Genomic DNA, 24,524 nt, shown 5'->3' with positions numbered 1-24,524 from the left:
GCGCTCCCTGAGAACAGGTTCCCATGGTGTTCCCACGTGAGGCCCACGGCCCGGCCACCGCCCGGGGACCAAGGACGCCTGCCAGCGGCCCCAGCCAGGACCAGCGGTCTGGGCTCCTCACACCTGCATGCCCGGTGCAGCCCGGCTCCATGCCCCCGCACCCAGGGCAGGACACTCACCGATGGCAGAGCCATTGAGGAACAGCGCCACTCCGAAGAGCACGCCCACGCAGAGTGCCAGGATGAAAGGCCGCCGGCGGCCCCAGCTCAGGGTGCAGCGGTCGCTCGCGGAGCCGATGAGGGGAGTGAAGATGAGGCCGAGGATGGGGCTCAGGAACCAGGTGAGGCTGTAGTACTGCTCCGGGAGGCCTGTAACACACACCGCCATCACCCTTGGGCAGGCGGGCGGCTGGCAGCACGCGCCACGCACACACACCCACCAGCTGGAGACCCCTCAGGCAGGCACCCCTCTGCAAGGCCAGGAGTCTGAAACCAACCAAAGCCCACCTGGGAAGCATCAAATGGCCCGAGGCCAGACCTGGGCCATGGAGCCGGGCCCCTAGGGTGCACAGGGCCTTCGGAGCAGCACCCAGATCCAGCGGGCCCGGGCCGCCGTGCACGCGTGGAGGACGCGGTGTCAGCCCCACGCAGCAGGCCCTGGGCAGGGGAGGGGGCGGCAGAGCAGGGCCTTGGAGCAGCACCCAGACCCAGCGGGCCCGGGCCGCTGTGCACGCGTGGAGGACGTGGTGTCAGCCCCATGCAGCAGGCCCCTGTGGGGGCAGTGGCGTGAGGGTGAGGCCCTCTCGCTCCACTGGCGCTGACTGGGCCTGGGGTCTCTGCTCAATGCCACCCTCAGGGACCAGGCCCCCATCAGCCCAGAACATGGCATACGGCAGGGGGCTGCAGCTTTAGAGACTAGAGGACCCATGATCCTGGGACCCTGGGCCTCACTGGCCAAAATCTATCACCAGGGCCCTGCAGCACTGATGTGCTAAATAGCCCCAGCAGTGGGCTTCCAAGTGGCTATTGAGGGCGATGAGAGGGGACACCTCCGTGCATGTCCAGCTGGAGCCAGGGGGTCGGTTCTGGTGCCTAACCTTCCCACCTGCACAGAGGTAGGGATGACCATGCCCGTTTCACAGACGGGCAGTCTGAAGCTCCGAGGTCAGGTGATCTGCCCCGTGTGGACAGAGCACGAAAGCAGGAGCCCCAGCATTTAAACCTAGGGCTGCCTGGTTCCCACATGTAAGCACGGACCCTCCCTGGCCCCGCCCTCCACTCTGTCGCCGGGTGATACAACCCTGAGGCCTGCCATCCCTGGGACAGAGACAGGTCTGGCCCGCTCATGCCCAGGATGCACCCGGCTGCATCCCGCACACTCTGCGGGTTCCATTCATGCCACAGCCACAGCGGGGAAGCAGCCTCCGCTGGAGGGGCCAGGTGGTGGTTGCCCTTTGGCGGGGGACGGACGGGGGCTTCAGGCTGGGGTGTTTTGACCTTGACCTGGACCGGGGTCCCTGGGGACAGCTCACCCCACTAGGGGACGCGGGTCATGCACTTCTGTGTGTCAACTTCAGTGAAGAGCTGACTTAAAAAAAAATACAAGGTGCTCTGGCACGCCAGCGACTCGGTCAGCGAATGTTTTACACCGCCAAGGGCGCTGAGGAACGGAATATTGTGCTGAACTACCAAGAAAAATAAACTGTGTAGGAGGAGGAAATCATTTTCAAAGGAGGAGGGAAGCACCTTTCAAAACCGTTGCTAGTGTGCCCATTAAAATATTGACGCATTCAGCCCAGAGTTCAAGGTGTTGGCCTCGACCTTTCCAGAACCTTAGGTAGGGTGAACTTCGCTCCTGCTTCTAAGTCGGTAGGATGAGCTGCTGGTTCAGGAGATGGGGAGCCTGCTGAGAGTGCTCCACTGACGCGCTGGGGTCTCCATGGCGGGCCTGGCTCCTTGACGCTCAGTGTCAGGGTCCAGCGCTGCCCACCCTCAAGAACGCGGTGTGGAGAGAGGGCTTCTCAGGAACGACTCCCTCCCTGAACCACTCCCAGGAGCCTGTGGTCGGCTTCAGAGACAAAGGAGAGCATCCTTTACCCCGGGGGACACAGTGTCTCTTGCTGGGCGTTTTCAATGTCAAAACCTTACTACTGAACACTGACTAGCCTGGTGATGGGGCTGCGTGCAGGGCTGCAGCACGCACGCACACGCACACACACTCACACAGGCATGTGTGCACACGCCCGCCATCTCCCCTGGGGGCCTGGCTTTCCTGCTTCAGGCACTGGGAAGTGTTCCGGACTCCACACCTGCCGACTCTCACCTCCCTGCCTACTCTCACCTCCCTGCCCGGTTCCCGGCAGAACCCTGAGGGGAACACGCCCTGCGGCCCCGACAGGAACCGCCTGCCCACCTCTGCTCTAGACGCAGGGCAGTCCCGGTGTCGAGTCTGCCTTCCGGGTGTGTGTCAGTGCAGGAAGAGGGTGTCTCGCGGCTCTGACCCCAGGACACGGGCCCCTCACTCTGGAGCCGCCCCTCCCAGCCCGGGCGGTCCTCTGCCCCTCGGGTGAAGCTCCACGCGCACCTGAAATCCCCTGTATCAGGGTCAGCGCTGCCCCAGCCGACTCAGGCTTCCCGTCCCCTCCTTTTCACCCTCAACCCCCATGGATCACAGTATTTCTGCTCCATCCACTCTCCCGAGTCTCCTCCTGCGGGTGTGCTCGGCCCCTGCTGCTGACAGCAGCTGTCGTGGGGCGACGCTGGGCCCACCGCTCCACTGCCTGCTTCCGGCTGCGCCTCCGGCCGGCTCTGTCCCTCTCGCGCCTGTCTTCCCTTGGTGACGCGAGTCCTCCTCCACATTCCATGGTGATCCGCACACTGGCGTTTCAGCTTTATTTGGCACGGCTGCTTCTAGAGGCTATTGCACATCACCTTCAGCCTGAGTGGAGACCGCTCCCCTCTGGTGAGACCCCGGCGCCTGTATGTGCCCGTCCACCCCAGGTCCGTCTATGCTGAAGCGGCACACACGTTACGTCTGCAGACAGGATGAACCTGGGCTGTGCAGGGAGCTCTGAACAGTCACTCATTCTAAAGGAACCAAGATGAAACTGTCTTTCTTCTTACCATCCCCATACCCTTCTTTCCTTCCTCCTCGGGATCCTGGGGTCACGGGGTATCACTTCCCTTTGGCCTGAAGAACTGCCTTCAGCTTCTTCAGCATTCCCTAGAGGTCTGCTGATGACAGTTGACCGCAGTTCTCCTCCTTTTGTCCCTCAGGGGTATTTCTGCCACGTGCAGGACTCTGGGTCAACGCCTCTGCGGCGAGCTGTGCTCGGTGTGACGTCTGTGCAAGGCGGTCTCTGGGAGCAGGGCTCGTGGGGGCCCGTGCTCTCTCTGTGGGCACGTCCATCCCCTCAGACGCGGGCCTGTGGGGCAGCACGGGGCTGTGGGGCTTCAGAGACATAACCTGGGGAGCTCTGTCAACCCTTTCTGAAAGGGGTCACGCAACTGACAGCAAATCTCGGGAAGTTGTCAAGCTGGGTGCTGCTCAGCAATTCACCCCAAATCTGCGTCCTGCTCACCCAGGGAAACCACCGTCACGCGGCATCGGCCGCCCACAGCCCTGGCCCCGCAGGAGTGGCCGTGGGTGTGCACAGACTGCCTGCCTGGCAGGTTCCCAGGGCCTGAGCAGGGCCTGCCGGCTCATGACCCAAGGGGCCGGGGGAAACCACCCGGAGTCAGCGCCCCCAGCCCCGCCACCGCTTGGCTCCGCCAGCACCACCTTGGGCCCGTCCCGCAGCTGCCGTGGCGGCTGGCCTGCGTCTCCTCTGGCGAGGCTGTCACTGTCGCCCCCCTCCCCACCTCCCGTCCCCCTCCACCCACGGCAGCCTGGAACCCCCTTCAGCTCCCCCAAAACTGCCCTCGCAGGTCACCAGGCTGCCTGCCTGCCAGTCCAGCCGGCCCGCATTCAGAAGGCTTGGCCGAAGCCCCATGAGGGCAGAGCGCGCTGGCACACGCACCAGCTCCCCTGGCTCAACGCTCCAGGGCCCTCCCCCTGCACCCCCATCTCCTCCTCATCCTGCACGGGACCCCCCGACCAACGCCAGGGAGGCCTCCGCGCAGAGACGGCTGGGCCAGGAGCTGGTCAGGCTGCAGAGCCCGGGGGGCTGCCTGGACCGTCGGTGGGGTCCGTCTCTGTGCTTTGTCCCCAGTTCTCCTGAAAGTCACAGCGGGGGTGTGAGCCCCTCATCAGCTGAGCGGTCAGGCATTGGGGAGGGCCGGGGGCACCCAGTGCTGACCACAGCAGGGACATGTCTTCGTTTAAACATGGGAGCGACAAAGATGAACGCTTCCCATCACGTCCCCGGGGCAGCGACGAGCCTGAGAACACAGCCCCGGGCCGGCCCCCGTCTGTCCCCAGCACGGCTGCCGCTGGGACGGCCCGGACGTGGCATTTCCCAGCAAGGCTCTAAACACACACAGCACCGGTGCGTAGTAAATAATTTTTGTTTTCTTCCAGGCAAAACTGAACAACAATGGTGGGACCAGGAAGGCTGCCGGTTCACAGGAAACGCCGGGGGCGTCGCAGCTCGCCGAGGGCTGAGTGAGGTCACGGGCGACTGTGGCCACGCTCGGTCACGCGCGGCCTCCCATTCAACACAGTCGCTTTTTTGATAAACTGGTCCTTCTGGGGGGAGGGGGCCAAGGTACCGGGAAAGCGGCCTATAAATTGTTTAACAAAAGATCTGAAATGGGAATAGGAACTTCATTCTTTCTCTCAATAGACAAAGCCTTCCTCATCAAGATACGCTTGTATTGTCAGACAAAAACTTCACGATAACACCAAAGCCGTGAGAACCAGCTCTCCGTGGGAACTGCTCAGAAGCCTGGGGTGACCTTGGAAGGGTCTAACCAGCCCCGTGGGGAGCCATCACCAAGTGGCCCCAGTGAGGGGCACAGGTGTGAAAGAGCAGCGGTTCTGCCTCCACACACACACACACACACACACACGAGACCCCGGGCACAGGCCGGAGGCAGGGTCCTGGGGAAAGCGGCCCGCGCCCCGGACCCCTGAGCCAGGAGGGTCTGCACTGGGCAGCAGGCAACACCTCCTCCAGCTGGAGGGAGGACCACAGAGCTGCAAGGAGCCTCCTAGAGTCCCAGGGGGGCAGGGAGAAAGAGGAGGACGAAGGAGGAAAACTAGCTCAGGTGCCTCTTCTGGGGCCTCTCCCTTGGGACAGCAAGCCCTGGGGTCTCCAGGTGTGACAGGCTGGGCCCCGAGAGCCCAGAGCTGAACGAGACGTCCCTGATCACAGCGTGGAAGGGCTGGGACAGGTGCCTGAAGGTGCAGAGCCCAGAGCCCGGGCCACGGTGGGCCAGTCCCATCAGTGCCAGGGGAGAGCCGTGTGACGTGGCCGCTTCTGGCCAGTTGGGGTGGACGTGCTCCCTGCGGGGGGACCGTGGTAAAGAAGGAGTTGTTCCAGAGGGAGGCGACCTCCTGGGAACAGCATGATTCAAACTTATTGAAGGCACGATTACTTAAGTAACGGAAGGTTCTGAACAGTCCTCTGGTAAAAATAAACATCCTCCAGCCCGTGTTGGCCCTGAGGCTGGGCCTAGTTCCCCAGGAATAGACTGGCAGCCCCACATGGGGGCTGCCCAACACCTGGCGGGGGCCCTGGTCCTCTGCTGGCCCAGGAGAGGCCTCCACAGCCCAGCAGGGTGCTCCTGGCCAGACAGGACTGGACACTGACCTCTGGAAAACCAGTGGGCACCCCTCTGGGGCCCCTGGGGCCCGGCTGTGGGGGCCTCTCCTCCGGGCAGCTCCCAGGAGCACGGTCCCCCACAGACAGGGGCACGGGCTGCTCTCTGCCACCCACCCATCCCAGCTCTGACACGGATACTGCACCAGGCCACAGTGCCCAGGTCACGGTGGGGGCATCAAGTCTGTCCCAAGCCTCGTGGTGGCCACTCGGCCCCGACTCAGGTTGGTGCCTGTACAAGGCCTGGATGTGCTGGCAGACAAGGTCTCTCCCAGCCCCAAGAGTCCATGGTCTTAACTGGGGAGGGACCCCAGGCACCACCTTATATGCTGTGATTCCCAGCTTTGGTTTTAACAACAAGTGGAGCTGTGAGGGGTGCAGGGACTCCTGGGGGCGACAGCGGACTTCCACTGCCTCGGCAAAGCTCACAACACCTACGTGATGTCAGTGAACCAGGAGCTCACACACAACGCGCCGGGATCGCCCAGGGGCTGAGGACAAGTGGCGTACAGACGAGTAGGCAGGAAGGCACGCGTGTGTGCTACCTTCCTGTCAACACAATTCGACTGTAAGCGTGTAATTAACTTTTAAATAGTGGATGCGCTCAGCCAAGGGCCCCGAGGAGTCCTGGAAGTTGGGGAGCCAGCTCAGGCACACCCCGGGCTGCAAACAGCAGGGCCTTCGCAGCCTGCCTCCTGAAAACACAACGGGAAAACTAGCAGGCTGTCCGGAAGCTTTAAAAATGGAATTCTTATGAAAGGTTGTACCACCTTGACCAAGAGAGATCTCGAGCACTTTTGAAACCCGCTGACCAGGGCTCGCTTTCTCACAGCGGCAGGCAGCACAGCTGGCTGGGCCGTTGGGGGCCACCTCCCCTGTGAGAATCTGCACAGTAATGCCATCTACAGGCTGGGGGAGGATCAGGTCGCTGGACTGGCGGCTGCTGGCATGGTTACTGTGGGGTCCGCACATCTTGTTTCTAAGAGCAGGGAACACCTAGCTCTCTCCTAGTTCACGGCAGCCTCCGGTCTGGCCCAGCCGGAAGAAAAGGAGAGGCTCAAATCCTGATTCTACACTTTCTGGCCATGGAGCCCTGGGCAAGTCACCTACTTCCCTGAGCCCCAACTCCCGTGGTGCAGAGCAGCCCCGTCCAGGGCTGAGAGGAGATGGCCAGGTCCCTGGGGCAGCCTGGGAGCCTCACTCATGGCCTGTTTGACACCGAGCTTCTGTGCCCAGCCTCGCCTCTCTCCACGCCGCCCGCCCTGGTGGTCAGGCAGCGTACCGCTCTGTCTGACCCTGGTCCTAGACTGCTTGCCTCCGGCACGGTCTCACCATGCTCTGCCTGCAGCGTGGCAGGGCCCAGAGCCGTGACAGGGGAAGGCGGTGGCCCGGACCGGCCCCCACACCAGGCTCCATGCTGAGCCTTCTTCCTGGCCTGCAGTGGCCGCCCTGCACGCTGACCTTGGAGCTTGGGGTTGAAGGGAGTGTGCTCCCTTCGTGTTGGCCGGCTCTCCCTGAGGACAGGGGCTACGGGGCCCCTGCAGGTGGGGGCTCACTCCAGCGATGCCAGTGACCTGCGCCCCAGCACTCTGCTCACCAGACCCAGAGGCGAGGCTGGGCCTGACCCACGCTGGCCGCACCACTGGCCACCCGCCCCACGTGGAGAAATCCACAGCGTGAGACGTCTACCCTGCTCTTCATTTCAGTGAAACGATTAAAATGCATGAGCTGCACGTGAGGCCCCGTGCATCCACCACGAGTGTCCGATTACAGGGGCGGGCGCCTGGGGAAGCGCTCCCCAGCCAGGCGGCAGCTGCGTCTACACGGGCTGCGTTTCCTGTCTGGCTCTGGTTAACTCCCGCTTTTCAGTCACACTCTAGCAGGACGAAGGTGAAGGAAAGGAGGACGCACTCACAGTCTGAGACTGCGGGGAGGACGTGGGGACCCAGGGCTCCAGCTGGACCTGCGGTGGAGCGCTCTGGGCAGCAGAGCCCCAGGGGCGGCGGGAAGGGAGGTGCTCAGGGTTGGGGTCTCGGCCAAGGCAGAGCTCGGGGCCCGCACGGAGATGCCCCGGCATCGATTAGAGCAAGGCAGCGACACCCGCTCACCGTGCCAGTAATAAACGACAGGGAAAGGGACACGTGTGAACATCTAGAGGGAATCTGAGGACACTTAACTTGGTTGAAACTGATAAAGCCCGACACTTGTTAGAATCGGTGCCGCCTCCCCCGCCACCCTGAGCCGAGCCTGTGCCAGCTGCCTCCATCTCTACTGCCCAGGGCAGGGGTCTTCCAGTCGTGGTCAACAGCCCAGCAGGCAGGCGTCCAGCCCTCAACGGCCTCGGAGCGGGGCTCAGGCTTTCAGTTTTCGCCCAGTTTTGCAGCGTGAGCTACACATCCTGGGTGTGAAGCGCTTTTCCAGGTTTGCAGATAAAGTACTTCTAACACAACCATTCCCAAGTCCTCACAAGGACTGGCAGTTCCTTCAAGTTTCTTTCTGTGATGTTTCCCTTGAAGCTTACAAGCTTTAAGATACACTCACGTGCTCTCTCCATTTAAACGGGGGAAAACGACCTACACTGCACCCGAAGACAAACCCTATCCTCACACCATTCCCGTCATTTATACATGTATGCATTTTGCATGGGATTTAAATAGTTGGCTTTTTAATGACAAAATTACCACCATCTGGGACATGTCTTGCTGGTGGACACACTCTACACTGACTGCTTTTAATAGCAAGAGAGCGTTTGTTCCAAAATTTACCATTTAAAAAACTCCTGTGATTATAATCTTGTTGCAGGTTTAAGAGAAACACTAAACATTTAGAGTGATTCCCTGGAGAGCTCTGCCTTGACGAGCAGCAGGAGGCCTGTGGGCTGGGCTCCCGCGAGAAGGGACCACGCAGAGGACAGATCACCCTGAACCCCAGCTCTGTACTACCTGGTTCCTCATCAGTCCAACACGTACTTGTAATGCCCTGCTAAAGTTTATTTGACTTCTTTCTGGCTTTTGTTACAAAGTGACATGACCCCTTTCTGCAGGAATAAGTGACAGCATCGTCTGTCCTTTCAGCCAAGTGCACGCTCACCCCTCAGTGTCCACAGAAGGCTGGCCCCAGGACCCTCCCTGAGCATTTTCACAGGTGCTCAAGTCCCTGATGCAGACATCTGCAGGTAACCTACAGGTATCTGCACGTCCTCCCATACCTTTTAAATTGTCTCTAAGATTACTTACCTAACGCAACATAATTGGTCCATTCATGCTTTACTAAGGCTCACGTGTGCAATACTGGCAAAGGACAGAATCACTCAGATTTCTCTGGAAATCACCTCCTTGGAGTGGCATCTAAGGCCTGCTGTGATCTGGCCAACAAGGAGCCAGAGCTTCCCGCACAGGACTTGGCACCAAGCTTGTGCCATTCAGACTGAGTCACGGCTCCCCTGGCAGGCCACACTTCCCTCTGTGCCTCTCCCTGCCACGCCGCAGGCTGGAATGTGGCAGCGACTCACCTTCACTCACTGACCCCTGGGCACCTGGCGACCAGGAGGCCCAGGGCCGCCGCCCCGCCCCCTCCTGTCTGTGCCCGGCTCTCGCCTCCTGTCCCGTTTCCAGCGCCCCCACGCTCGCCTTCAATGGAGAGGGCAGTGGCCTGTATTCTGACTGCCCTTCCTTCTCCAAACCATAAATCACAACCTTGACCCCAGGCCCCGTGAGCGCAACGCGGCACAGTGTCAGAGCTGGTGTGCGGAACCGGTGACCTCCCTCCAGGCCTCCCCTAACCTGCGACCCTTCAGTCCCTGGAGCGCGGAGCCTGTCACCCGACAGGGACCCCCACGTGCTCAGCCCCCGGCCCCAGCGAAGCAGGAGCCTTGGCTGCTCACCCCGCCCAGGCATCTGGCACGACGCCCGGCACCTGGCAGGTAGGTGCTCAATAAGCGTTTGATGAAAGAAAAACAGGCGTGGAATTCCTTGGGAAAAACGACTGCGGCTGACATTGCATTGTCTCTAAAATACAATGATCTGAAACACAAGGAAATCCAGACTTCCCAATCCAAACAAAACAGTCCTGCATGACAGTTCTTCAATTATTTCATCGAACTCCAGGAGATTCTGACGGACACCTGCCTGTCCTTCCAGCATGCTGCTTGGGCTTTGAGGGGACCGCAAGGGTCCCTCGGCCCAGGTGGCTGTCACGTCAGGGCCCCCAGGCACGGACACACGTGTGTGTCTGGAACTCTCCTCCGCGGGTGAGCATGGGCCCTCTGCCACCTCCCAGCCCGGGCCATGTGTCACCCTTCAGGCTTCCTCAGTCTCTCGTCAGCAGGAAATCCAGTTTTCAGTCAGAGAGAATGGCCAGTCCAATTTTTTCCCACATTTAAAGAGCGGGGATAAAATATCCACCGTGTAAAAGTTGCCTGTCTAACCGCTTTGAGGTTTCTGGTTCAGTGACTTCAGGGACATGTCCCCTGCTGTCCCCACAAGACCTTCACCTGTGAAACTGAAACTTCATCCTGTTAAAGCCCCCCGGGCCCCGTGCTCAGCCCCCACGTCCTCCTCCTGGGTCCTGAGCGGAGGTGCAATCACACAGCGCTCGTCCTCCTGTGTCTGGACTGTTTCACCGGCACAGATGCCGGTGAAGGCCCATCTCATCCGTTTACCGTCCTCCTTGGCGCCCCAAGCCTGGCGGGCACACCCGCCCCTCCCCTGATGGTGCTCTGGGGTGGGGGTGGGAGAGGGCCTGGAGCCCAGGGCTCTCTGCCTGGGTCTGCGTCCCAACCCGGGGCAGCCTGGGGACCCCTCCCCGAACACCGGGGGACCCTGCCCTCTGGGCCTGCAGACCAAGAATAAGCCCAGACAGGGCGGGCGGGTGCCGGGGAAACCCATCTTGAGAGCAGCTCCGATAACATTCTCTAGGCCTGCACAGCATCAGCTTCCACAGATGCGAAAACAACTGTCAGATCAGAAGCAACACAAAGACCCGCTCCCCCACCCGGAGGAGGATGGCCAAGCCTGCTGGGGTTGTCGCTGCTGAAGAACAACGGAAGCACCAAAGCAGAATCTAAGCTCACGTGCTCTGGGCTGCCCTCGGCCCAGGACCGAAGTCCCGCATGGGGGGTGGGGGGCGCCCGCGCACTGAAGGGCGGCGGGCTGCGGACGGGCATAGGGCCCTCTGCCCATGGGGACGGCCAAGGTCCTCATGCCGTCTCCTGTGCTGGCCGCCAGCGTGAAAGCCTCCCGCCAGGGGCTGGAGGGCCTGTGGGCATCGTCTTGGGAGGCAAGGTAGTGACATGGGCTGGGCGGGGTGTGCCCCCCGGCGGGGGCCCAGAACCACCACTCCAGCCTCCCCCGCTTGGCCCTCTTCCCGGCCTCCTTCAGCCGTCCCTCTTTCGGGGACGCGGCGGCCCGATTCTCTGAAATAGCCCTTAAGTGACGCAGCTTTGTGCAGAGTGCCAGGTGACCCGCAAGAACCGGACAGGGGCGCCTCAGGAACTGGGTGGCACAGAGACCGAGGGCAGCGGGGTGCCAGCTCTTGGACAGAACCAGGAGTGCCCCTGCAGAAGGCCCGGGGGTCACTGTAGACAAAGGGAATTCCCAGAAGCGCGTCTGAGCTGGGGAAGCACTAGGCGTGGAAAGCAGCTGCTGGGAGGGCCACGTTGGAGGCCTCACGCTAAAGGTGCCTCATGACCTGTGGGCAACATCCACGTTCGCTCGAGAAGGGTGCAGGGCATGTGCGTGTGCTCCGAGGCACGTCTCCTCTCAAGCCCATGCAGCATGCCGGTGCACACGCGGGCACACTCCTCACTTTGGATACAGCATGAGACCACAGCGCTCAATTCTCACCAAAGACGTGTGTGTTCCCGGGCGCTGCCCGATGGATGGCAAGCGCTCGCCTGAGTCGGTGGCACCAGAAGGCACACAGCTTTAGAGACAGGCAGTGAGTTCCTGGGGGGTGGGCGGGGGGGCTGGATTATGGGTGTGGGGGTGCAGACGGGGGCGGGTGACTCAGCGTGGCCGCCAGGTCACGGCCCCACTCAGCTCCGCCAGCGCTGGCCTCAATGTCCGCTTTGCTCTGCAAATCCAGGGAGCAGAGGAAAGTGACTAGCACTTGCGGCACTTCAGGCTCACATGCTTTCTTTAAAGCCGGCTGCTAAAGGGTAGGTTTTTCCCACAGGAAGAAAAGGTGAGGCTCCAGTTCTGACACATCACATCCTAGGAATTCTGATTCACATTAAGTTAGGACTGAAAGTGGGAAGAGTGCTTTTTTAAAAAAAAAAAACAGACATATACGAAATGAACAAAGTTTCGCCCCTCCTGAATGAGACAGACAAGATTAAACCTAAGCTTCCCCATAAATAAATGTACATAGCACTTGGTCACTCCGGGACAGCACAGTGCACCGCCCCCCACAACTTCCATCAGGAGAGAAACCGGCATCTGTCAGCTGAGAGGCCACAGGACACCCTTCTAGGACTTTCCTTTTCCTTCAAGGGTATTTCCGGAACCAAGAAGAAAACAGTGGGGGTGGGGGGGAGATGTCTCCTTCCCAAGGGGAAAGCTGCCTGGGACCAGACCGCGTCAGTCCAGAAGGGCTCCGGAGCTTCATGGGGGTCCGCTCTGGCTCTGGACAGGCTATTCCCAGACTCTCCTCTGACAGGTGACCGACCCCTGGTTCCCACTTGACCCTGACTCTGAGGCCAGGCTCATCAGAAGCACGTGAGTGCACACACACACTAACACCTGCATGCACACACAACACATGCACACATTACACACATGTGCACCATATACAAGCGCACACACAATACACGCACACATTGTCCATGTGTGCACACATATACATGCATGCACACATATACACACACACACAGGGCATGCAAACACGGGCACCTACCTGCAGTGCCAGGCTCGCACCAGGAGTTGGTCTGCAGAAGTTCCTGGGCAGCCTCTCCTCAGCCCCCAGACCACCGGCCCTGCAGGAAGCAGGCACGGATGCTGCTACTCCTAGCGGGGCCCGTGGGCCCCCTGCCCACTGCATGTCACATTCTTACCCTGTTTGCCTGCAAGCGTGTGGGTCTTACTCACCAGAGCCCCACTTGGCACTAACAAAGCAACAATTTTTGCTGCTACTCCTCCCTCCTTGGCTTCCCAGGTGGCTCAGATGGTAAAGCGTGTGCCTGTAATAGGGGAGACCCGGGTTCGATCCCTGGTAGGAAAGATCCCCTGGAGAAGGAAATGGCAACCCATTCCAATACTCTTGCCTGGAAAATTCCATGGATGGAGGACCCTGATAGGCTACAGTCCATGGGGTCACAAAGAGTCAGACACAACTGAGCGACTTCACTTTGAGCCTGAAGCCTAAGAATGTTCGTATCTTTAAAGGTCCCCTCCAAAAGCTGAGATGTTTGACTAACGGTGTGGGGATCTAAGGTATAAGAGATGCAGCCTCTCAGACAGGTGAGAGGGGTGATGGAGATGCTGAAGGCACCTGGGCCAGCCCCAAGGTCGGAGCCAAGGTGGGCGGGCCCACCAGGACGATGCAGCAGGAGCCTGGAGAGACCGACGGGCTTTCTGCTCCGACCTGGACCTGGGCTCTCGTCTGTCTGGGACGCGCTCTGCTGCCGGTGGGGACGGCGTGTCTCAGGTCACACATGCGGGAGAAGTCCAGGAGGAGGCTCGTGGAACCTGCTCCTCCAGGGACAGAAGCAGGTGCTGAGGACAGGAGATGGACGGAAGTCTCACTTCCCTGACCTCTGAATCCCGAACCTGGTGAAAAGTGCTTTGGGTCCAACAAAGCAGAGGACCAGTTTTTAAAGGCCCCTTCCCTGCAGAGGCGGACGGAGAACCTGTGGCTGCCCCAGGCCTGCGGCACGTTCTTCCAGCTCGCGGAGCTGTGGTCTCAGGGCTGCTGCCTCCGCACCTTCCCGAAGGGGTGGGCGCCACCCGCCCGCACCGCCCTTCTGCCCCCTCTGCGGCCCGCTCAGTGGGACCAGGAGGGGCGGCTGTCCCGGCCACACCCACCTGCCCCCTGCCACTGTCCGCAAGGCCTGCTGACTCGGTGCTGCCCTTGCAGAGTCAAGGGACGGCTCTGCTGCTGGTCTAGAGACAGACCAGCAGAAAGAGGTGCTCACATGGAGTCAGAAGCCCTCGCCGCAGGTCCCGGCCCGGCCAGACAAGGCCTTCCTGCGTCGGGGCCCCCGTGGACGAGCGCTGCGGTGTCCTCGATGGCGGGGGCACCTTGGACACCAGGGCCAGCAAACACACATAGATGGCTCACAGTGCTGCGATTTAAACGGCACTTTCCAAAATTATTCACCTCTTTACGAAAAGAGCGTGGTCATTTGACTTCCTATTACACCCCCCACAGGGCAGGTGGCCAAGCAGCCACCAGTGTCAGCAGGTCCAGGATCAGAGAGAGGAGTGAGGAGGGGGTGGGCAGAGACCCTGTCCCCTAACCCCCTTCACAGAAAGATATGAAAACATAAAGGCTCCATCACCCCAGAGCTGGAACCAGACAAGCCCTGCCAAGGCTATTGGTCAACACACGTGCAACTAGCTGAGGATCACAGGAGACAACTTGTCACCAAACACCAAAGCCCCAAGACTCGAGTTCGTGTGAAAGAAAAACAAAAACGCACAGCTGAGAATGACAACTAGGACTATCAACAATCCAGCTCATGTGACAAACCGAATTTAAGAAACAAACCAAAGTAAGTACTGGAACTACAATTCTTTAGTTCCCCACATCCAGGAATGCAATAGGCCAGGCCCAGCTGCCTTCCAGATCATAGCAGGAGTGGTTATCTTTCCACTGAGAACCCGAGTCCTTCCTTGGGGAGGTGGACCGGAGTGAAGGAAGCACCATGGGGTCTGAGTTCTGACCACCAAGCTCCTGACAGCTTGGGTGCGGGCCCCCTCAGAGGGGGCTGGAGCTCACCTCCCTGCCAGCAGGCTCCCTCCACCTGTCAGACCTGCTTCTGGGCAGGTCCCCCACACCCTCACTGCACGGTAGTCCCCAGTGGCGGGCGTCCCAACCCGCGGCCACCCATCGAGGACCGACATGGTAATTTTGTGGCATGCCGAAGGGCAGTGGCTTTTCTAGAATCTGTATTTTCTATTTGGCTGGAATAACTCTCTCCATAATTGCAGGTATCTCTGGAATCAGCTCCTCCTGCAGGCCGGCGGCCATGCTGGGCAGGCGTGGAGCTTGAGGAGCACTTGCCTGGCTTAGAAACCACCACCTCGTCCCAGGTTCCTGCAGCCTGGGCGGCCCTCAGCCTGCACCTGCCCTTGGGGCAGTGGGGCGACAAGGTACCTTGAGGACTGACAGATGGGGTCAGTATTGAGGTCAGAGTCGACCTCCTGGGCCCATGTGTAAGCTCAGGCCACAGCCGAGGTGGGGAGGGCACTCCGTCTTCCAGCTGTGGTTCCCCAGGTCCTCAACGCAGCAGACCTGCGATGTCAGGTGAGGGGCCAGGCAGAGGGCTAGGGATCTCAGCGGAACACAGCCCCCAGCAGATGGAGCAACGAGCTCTGTTCATGGATGGCCATCGGACCAAACCAGAAAGGCCGGGACGCTGAAGCTGAACTCGGGCCAGATGCTTCAAGCTTTAAACACAGCCCACGTGCCCCTGGTGGGCTCCCCCAAGGCAGGTGCACCAGCCCTCCCAGCCTCTGCTTCCTCATGTTGTCACCAGAAAGAAGACCTGCCGGCGGCAGGGTGACCAGCGCTGCGTCCACAGCATTTACCTGTGCCTGCATCTTCACCAGAGACAGGCCCAGTCATTCACAGGGCAAACGCGTGTGACGTGAATGAGAGGCAATGCATGTGGCTCTGTTGGGGCGGACACTGAGTGGCTCCCTGGGGAATCCCATGGGCCTTCTGTGTCACATGCATCAATGGGTCTGGAGGCCCCAAGACCCTGGGTGGGATCAGGCCATCAGGGACCAACTCTAGAAGGCAGGAAACCAGGAGTCTGGGCTTTCACAAAGGCACATGGACAGGTTGGGCATCTAAGCTGTGTCACTCATTCTTTCCTCCCACAAATACTCACTGAGCCTCCCCTGAGCCCGGGGCACTAGGTGAGCATCTGAAACTGCCCTGGGCCCGGGGGGTAGGGGCGGGGGGACGGGGGAGATCATGCAGAACAATGATGGGAAGACCACACTTCAGTGCCTCCTCGAAGCCTCCCAGGTGGGGAGGACATGCACAGGCTGGCCACAAGAGCCCAGCCCAGTGATGGACTCGCCACACAAGTGATGAGCAAGTTGATCACCCCTGGACAGAACTGGATGCCCAAGGGCAGACATATCTGATAAAGGGCTTTTTAATAAAGAACCCTTGCAACTTATTAATGAGACAAACCACCTGATTGAAATATCAGCAAAAAAATCTGAGCACGCACTCCACCTAAGACACACTATTGCCCAATAGGCACAAGAATAGTCGCTTAACATCAGTATTTGTCAGAGAAATGCAAGTGTTCTCAAGGACGTGGGGAATGGTTGGAATGGTCTCTTCTTGTAAAGTAAACCTGCACTCCTTGGTCTCTACTCACGGGAAATGAAACACAAGTCCACAAGAGGCACAAGAATAGTCGCTTAACGTCGCTATTCATCAGAGAAATGCAAGTGTTCTCAAGGACGTGGGGAATGGTTGGAATGGTCTCTTCTTGTAAAGTAAATGCTGCACTCTTAGGTCTCTACTCATGGGAAATGAAACACAAGTCCACACAAAGACTCGTAGGTGAGGCTCAGAGCAGTTTTATTTAGAACAGCCCCCAGATAGAAGCGATCCAGACGTCCATGAGCTGGTGAATGAACAGGGGGAGGGGCGGGGGGCGACCAGTGGACCACCTAGTGCAGCAGGATGGGCCGCCGAAGCATGGCAGAGACCAGGCCACCCGCTGCGTGATTCTGCTCATACAAACTTCAGACAGGGCATCATCACGGCAGAGGCAGGCCCCCACCACGCAGGGGCACTGACGCGAAGGGCCACCAGGAGGCTGCTGGGGCGGCGGAAGCACTGTGGTGGTGCTTACACCTGCAGACACCTGTCAGGTGGGTCACACTGTCCACACCGAGACAATGGCTTCAGCTACACACACACACACACACACACACACACACACATGCACACGTGCATACACACACATATGCACATGCACACACACACACATGTGTATACATACACGTGCACGGACACATATACATATATGTACACACATGCACACACATATACACATATACATACACACACAAACACATATGGATGGATGGATTTGGCAACGCTGGGTCTTAGTTGCAGCATGTAGGATCTTCAGTTTTCATTGTGGCATGCCAGATCTTTAGTTGCAGCATCTGAACTCCTAGTTAAGGGATGCGAGATCTAGTTCCCTGACCAGGGATCAAACCCCAGCCCCCTGCATTGGGAGCTTGGAGTCTTAGCCATTGGATCACCAGGGAAATCCCTGTTTCAGATTTAATCATTATTAATATACAAAATCCAATAATAAACATTGTATTTCTGGGTGTGACAGACCACTTTAAGAAGCCCTGACTCAAATTAGAAAATTCTGACCACTACATTGCCTCTAGGTCCATCTATGGTTTTTCCAGTAGTCATGTATAGATGTGATAGTTGGACTATAAAAAAAGCTGAGCACTGAAGAATTGATGCTTCTGAACTGTGGTGTTGGAGAAGACTCTTGAGAGTCCCTTGGACTGCAAGGAGATCCAACCAGTCCATCCTAAAGGAAATCAGTCCTGAGTTTTCATTGGAAGGACTGATGTTGAAGCTGAAACTCAATACTTTGGTCACCTGACGCGAAGAGCTGACTCACTGGAAAAGACCCTGATGCTGGGAAAGGTTAAAGGCAGGAGGAGAAGGGGATGACAGAGGATGAGATGGTTGGATAGCATCACTGACTTGATGGACATAAGTTTGAGCAAGCTCCGGGAGTTGGTGATGGACAGGGAAGCCTGGCGTGCTGCAGTCCATGGGGTCGCAAAGAGTCGGACACAACTGAACTGAACTGAGCATTGTCCCAAGAGTGAAATTCAAGTACAACCTTGAGAAAAGGATCAGGCCTTATTGTCTGGCGCCTATCTAAGCCCATCTCAGAACAACTCTCATTAAGCTCCGCTCCTTTAGCCCACGGAAACAGCTTCTGCCAGAGTCCTTCCCTCCTGTGCACTGTCTAGGGTCAGTGACAAGGGTCACCTTCATTCCCTTTGGGTCGTCCTGTCACAGTAAATATGATGACAGTGGTCCTGCTTCTCATCAACACTGGTGCATGGTCACATGGAACAGACACACTTGCAACTTTCAGAAGCTATAATTAATGCATAACCTAGGCATTATATAGAAAAATTAGAATATACATTACCCTGGATTATCTAAAATGGATGCAAGTCTCGTGTAGTATGTATATATGCAGAACCACACAGTGAAATGTAAGCTGTGTGGAAACAGATGCAGAACCTGTAAAGTGTGAAAGTGCCAAGGAGCTGTGTAAGCACCAGGGTGCTGGGCCATCATACACGTGACCTGTCATCAAGGAAATGCTCCCAAACCTCCACTCCTGCTACCAACCTACTTCTCAGTAATCAGAGCCATAACCGTAAGAGATCATAGAAGTTAAATATGGGACCTGGCTCTGACCACCTGAGTCTGGCCACACTGCTTTCGTAATGACCTCAACCATGAACCCACACCCCTGCACATCAGAGGTGTGAAATAAATGCCTGGTCAGGTTCTGTGCCACCGCACACGGCCCTCCTGGGGTCTGGCCACAAAGGTGGTCTCCAAGCCTCTCCCTGCACCGCTGCCCCCCACCCGAGAGGTCTTCCCAGGCCCTCCAGGGGTCGGCGTCTCACCTCAGCTCTCCTCCCAGCAAGGCAGGTCTTGCTGGGCTGGCCACGTGCCGGCTCCCAGCACCAGAACGAGCCACGTGGGGACTGCCAGACATGGTGCTCTGTCTGCCCCGAGTGGCCTAGCACCTGGGGGCACGGAGGAGGCAGAGCAGAGTGAATGCAGGGATGGCCAGCATGCAGACGGAGGGCAGAGCACGGCCCACGCGGTTCACAGCTCCCCAGGAGAGGGTCTCGACTCTTCCAGGCGTGGGCCGTTCCTCCAGCCTCACGTTGTGAAAGGTGACAGACAGACACCTGGGGTGTCACAGGGAAAGCAGGCGGAAGCACAGGGACGCGAATGCAGAGAGTGACCAGCCTGCCCCTTCGGTAACGTGGCTGATGACACGGTGCGGGCCGGCATGGCACTGCTGAGCTGGGACCCGCACCAGCCCCTGCCCACAGCCCTGAAGGGGACGCCGCTTCACCCACGACCTGCGCCAGGCAGGCCTGAGCGTGCGCTCTAAACAAGAATCACGCCATCGTGTTCAGAGACAGACACATTCCTGGGATAGCCAAAATAAATAAGAGTTTAAAAATATTTTACAGCGCACATGTGCAATTCTAGAATGAAGCATGCTTCTGAATAGTTTGGCTCCTTACCTGGATCTCTTACAAAGTTGGGAGCTTAGCGATTTTAAGACTTTCTTAGACAATGAGAAAAATTAAATATTCTGACCATGTTTTTTTAGGGCCTGAGACATTCCCTGCGGTAATGTGGAAGGGATGACAGTATTTTCAGAGTGTATCTCTGAGAATCTCAGTATTTCTGGAAATACCCATCATTCAGGCACCTAACTTCCACAATAAACTTCTATTTAAGCCAATAACAAGATGAAAATAAAGAAAACAGCATTCTTCAGAGTTTTCTACAGCGAGGCCTTGTTCTGAGCAGGTGTCTGCCCTGTACCTGACCTGCGATTCATCTCACTCTACGAAAAAGCACTTGGGGGGGGGGGGGCGGTTCTCACGGGCTCGGCCAGGATGACATGGTTGGTGGCCACACTGGGCGGGGGGGGGCCTCACAGGCTCGGCCAGGATGACGCAGTTGGTGGCCACACTGGGGGCGGGGGTGGGTCCAGGGCTCGGCAAGTGGCACCTCTTGGGAGGCAAGCATGTGCCAGGTCAGAGCTTCAGAAGGTCACATGCGCCTAGACACCCAGTACCACCTGGCCAGGGCCTCTGACCCCATGTAAATGTCTGGAGGACCACCCCCGCCCTCCCTGCCCTGCTGACACAGGAGGAAAGCCCATCAGAGGAGGCTGCCACGAGGGGAGACCGGGGACGTGGTCAGCCCGTGTGCACCCACGTGCAGGCACTTACCGATCTGTAACAGGACTGGCGTGACCAGCGCCGTCTCCATGGCGTAACAGAACTCCCTGCCGAACATCACGGCCCCGTGCATCACCCACAGGCGCGTGGGGATGCGGTCGATGGAGCCCTCGCTGACGGTCTCGTCCCGTGTCTCCGCCTCCGTCCTCCCTGGCTTCTGCAGGTCCAGCAGGGGCACTGGGAGCTCCTGAACTTGCATAGATTCTGCGTCGGCATTCTGCGGAGCCATTTTCATCACCACCAAAAATATATATATATATCTCTTTACTCTATCTAAATAAATAATTCTATCATATATCTTTAAGGATAAATTAAGACGTCTTCGCTTTCTGCTTCAGCTGTGCTCCTCCGGCAAGTAACACTTATATTCCTCTTTGTACAAACAGGTATCTTGAAACTTCTCACAATCGGGTGAGACATGCAGCAAAACAGAACGATTTTTGGTTGGATTGAACATATGGCTTTCTGGCTTACTGTGAATTAGAGTTAAAAATCCATAAATGCCATTCAGTTAATACCAGTTTCATCATCATTACTGAAGAGGTGCTGAAGCTCCGTTCCTTGCTGCTGAGAGGCGGGCAGGTGACACACGGAGGTAGGCCGCCGGCGTGCCCCATCGAGTGACTGGGCAATCTGCAAGGGAGCGAGAGCCGGTCACATGGGCCGGGGCCACCCACCCCCACCCGCCATCTGGGCCTGCCCGGGGCCCTTGGTTCTCTGAGCAGAGGACAGAGTCACCTGCGGAGAAAACAAAACCAGTCCCCGGAGAAACAACGTTTTCCAGTACGGAATCGATCCTGGGGGAGGATATAGCTGGGACAACATCGGGAGACGGTAAGAGAGAAAAGGGCACGGAAGGAGCTCCCCGTTTCTGCTCCTTGGCCAGGCCAGGGACCAACCACGGGCGCTGGGGCCCTAGGGCCAGACGCTGACCACCACGTCGAGGCGCACTCCAGGGGGCGCAAAATCCGGGCCCTGGTCCTGCGTTCCCACCCTGGTACCGGGGACCCAGTCTCCACCTGGACGCACACGCCAGGAGCAGGTGCCGACTGCCGAGAACCTGCCTAGAAGCATCCCCCTCGCCTCTCCCCCATGGAAGGCCAGACAAGGATGCGCTTACATCCCTGCTGTCTGGACAGGGGCCTCCGTTCAAGCTGATGGGACCTGACATCACACAACAAGAGACTATATTAAGATAGGTCGGTGGGTGGATATCTTACCAAAAAATTTCAATTGTTTTAAATAAAAATATTTCTTCTTAATATTCACTTAACCCGACATCTAGTTCCTACTTTCCACCCCAGAAATGACCAGAAGTTGAGGGGTGGTCTTCACTGAGCCCCCTTCTCAGGGAGCCTTGGAGGTGATAGGGGGTCCCTGGCCCGGCTGCTGGCAAAGCTGAGCTGCTGACCCTGGGGGTTCAGAGCCCCTGCCTCACTCTTCCACCAAACTGAGGCTTTCTCATGCTCTCTTTCCTTCCACCAAAACTTCTCGGGCAAGCACGGGTCCAAGGGATCCAACCTATGTATCTGCTTCTTATGCCTTCAACTTCACTACAAGTTCACAACTGCAGCCTTCACCTGCGACTGCTATCAAACTTACAAATGTCCTCTACCATACAATCAATCATCTCGATTAAGACCAGTGTTTCCAAACTGTCACCTTCCTACAATCTTTTTTTAAAAACATGTTATCATGACACTTTCTCATGTACACAATGTAAACAGAACAGTATTAAAGAACCCAGCCTGGACCCTTAGCAGCACTCTCTCATCCCACCCCTGATCAGCCAAACTCTTGCCAAGAAGGACAGTAACCAGTTTTCTCTGAGACCCTAAGGACTTAATTATAATCTTCAAACCCATCAGTTCTGTCCCCTCACCCTGGTACCACTGTGTATATATCCTGAAAGTCAGGTGAAATAAAGCAAACTCTGTGAGTTGAAAGTGAAAGTCGTTCAGCTGTGTCTGACTCCGTGTAACCCCATGGACTACAGCCCGCCAGGCTCCTCCGTCCATGGGATTCTCCAGGCAAGAGTACTGGAGTGGGCAGCCATTCCCTTCTCCAGGGAATCTTCCCAACCCAAGGATCAAACCCAGGTCTCCTACATGGCAGGCAGATTGTTTACCATCTGAGCCACTATCATGAGAAATGCCGGGCTGGTTAACGCACAAACTGGAATTAAGATTACCAGGGGAAGTATCAACAACCTCAGATATGCAGATGATACCACTCTAATGGCAAAAAGCGAAGAGGAACTAAAGAGCCTGTTGATGAGAGTGAAAGATGAGAGTAAAAAAGCTGGCTTAAAACTCAACATTCAAAAAATGAAAATCATGGCATCTGGACCCATCACTTCATGACAAATAAATGGGGAAAAAGTGGAAACAGTGGAATATTTTATCTTCTTGGGCTCCAAAATCACTGTGGACAGTGCTGCAGCCATGAAATTAAAAGACACTTGCACCTTGGAAAAAAGTTATGACAATCCTAGACAGCGTGTTAAAAAGCAGAGACATCACTTTGCAGACAAAGGTCCATCTAGTCAGCTATGGTTTTCCCAGTAGTCATGTACAGATGTTAAAAATTGGACCATAAAGAAGGCTGAGCACTGAAGAATTGATGCTTTCGAACTGTGGTGCTGGAGAAGACTCTTGAGAGTCCCTTACCAGTCAATCCTAAAGGAAACAAATCCTGACTATTCACTGGAAGGAATGATCCTGACCCTCCAACACTTTGGCCACCTGATGCGAAGAACCAACTCACTGGAAAAGATTTTGATCCTGAGGGCAGGAGAAGGAGATGACAGAGGATGACATGGTTAGATGGCATCACCGACTCAATGGGCATGAATTTGAGCAAGCTCTCTGGCAGACAGTGAAGGAGACGGAGGCCTGGCGTGCTGCAGTCTATGGGGTCGCAAAGAGTTGGACATGACTCAGCAAGTGAACAACAACTGCGTGTCGGAGAGTGAAGAGTCATTTCAGCGACAGCGAACACTGAGGCAACAAGGCTCTGCAGTTAAGTGCACTAGGATTATCTTAAGGCTGTGAGTCTCAGCCCTGGGGGCACTGGGAGATGCCTGGAGATGTTTCTGGTTCTCATGACTGGAGGCAGGGGTTGGTATCATGCTTCGGGGGAAGAGTCCAGAGATGGGTTCAACATTCTGCAGCCCCAGGGTGCCCCACAGAGCGACTGTTTCCTAGGGTTATTGTTAAACAAGAGGAAAAGTGCTCTTAAAAGCGCTGAAACCCTCATCGCATTGTGAATCAGTCAACCAGCCCAGAACTTACAAACTCAACCACACTTCCTTCCCCTTTGTTTTCTTAAGCCAGCCTCTGCCCAAAGCAGAAGAGGAGACACTGGTGAGCTCAGGACAGTGGTTCCCCGAGGAGGGGTCTAGGGTCAGGTTTGTAAGTGGGAAGGGGTGTGAGCTGTCCCCTCCTAGTCAGTCACCCAGGCCACAGGAGGTGGCGTTACCTGGCACTTATTTTCAATAGAAGGTGAGAGCCACCAAGGGGCAGTGAAGGAAGCCCCGCCAGCCTCCTGGCCTCGGTCACGTTCAGGCTGTGGGCTCCAACCCCAGGCCCAGGGCCGCACCTGCCCAAGGGCCTGCAGAATCAGCTAGAGATGGCCAGGAAGCCCAGGAGGCCGAGGCCGTGCGTGGGGGAGCGAAGGGCCTGGCGCCAGACCACCAGGCCAGTGCCGGCGCGCCCCCTCTGCAGTGCAGAGCGAGTCTCCACACCAGAGTCCCTCCTCACACCTGGGGTCCTCACCAAATGTCTAAGAACGGCCCAGCCACAGCCTCTGGAAAGAAAGTTGTGGGGGCTGAGCCCCTAGTGGTGGTGGTGGTGATGGTGGTGGCCGCTTGCCCTCCCGGGACTCTTCCAGGCAGAGGATCCAGCCACCTGCCGTCTCCCTCATGGTCAGGGGCGGGCACGGCCACCTAACTGGTCAGCAGAGCCTGCCTCACGTGGGGTATCTGCTGGCCAACCTGGCAGCCCAGGGACTGGGCACTTCCAGACTTCAACCACGGTCATGTGCTCAGTCTGCTCAGAAGGGGGCCTGGCTGGGCTGGGCTGGCGCTGTGGCCTGTCGGGGGGCTCACCCACCCTCCAGTTCTGGCCCTGCTGCTCCTTCGGAGGGGCAGCAGAAAGGACCCAGGCTTCAAGGCAGAAGAACTGCCCCCTCCTTTTCGCCGTGTCCCACCTTCCCAGTGGCCGTCCAGTTGCTTCTGCATGATTTATGAGCCCACCCCCAGCACTCGGGAGATCCCGCCTTCCTCTCCCCAACACTGACTCTGTCTGCACTGGGTCTGTGTCCCTTCCATCCAGCGAGACCATCTGCCCAGCCCAGCAAAGGCTCTGTAGGCACAGAGCCCCCAGCAGGCCCTGAGCTGAGGACACACCTTCCCTCTCACGGTTTCTCCCCCCAGAATCTCGATTCACTCTGGCATGTTTATTTGCAAGAACTCTATGAGCAAATGACCTTTAAGAGTTTGACTAGCTCTTGGAGGGAAA

The 24,524-nt window shown here is 57.5% G+C and overlaps 1 protein-coding gene across 2 annotated transcripts in view; it reads right to left on the bottom strand.

Moving 5' to 3' along the window:
* SLC45A4 (solute carrier family 45 member 4) overlaps positions 1 to 24,524 on the bottom strand; it is a 65,753-nt gene that overhangs the window by 10,350 nt on the left and 30,879 nt on the right. For both annotated transcript variants that reach the window (XM_043880514.1, XM_043880513.1), the window contains exons 3-4: positions 19,996 to 20,637; positions 180 to 368 (exon numbers count right to left, since the gene is read on the bottom strand). In XM_043880514.1, coding sequence (XP_043736449.1) covers positions 180 to 368; positions 19,996 to 20,239 — 433 coding nt within the window. In that variant the 5' untranslated portion in view covers positions 20,240 to 20,637. The remainder of the gene's footprint in view (positions 1 to 179; positions 369 to 19,995; positions 20,638 to 24,524) is intronic.

Source organism: Cervus elaphus, chromosome 21 (genome assembly GCF_910594005.1).
Source record: "Cervus elaphus chromosome 21, mCerEla1.1, whole genome shotgun sequence".
NCBI lineage: Eukaryota > Metazoa > Chordata > Mammalia > Artiodactyla > Cervidae > Cervus > Cervus elaphus.
The sequence above is the reverse complement of the archived record's forward strand: the minus strand, read 5'-3'. Positions and strand labels throughout refer to the sequence as shown.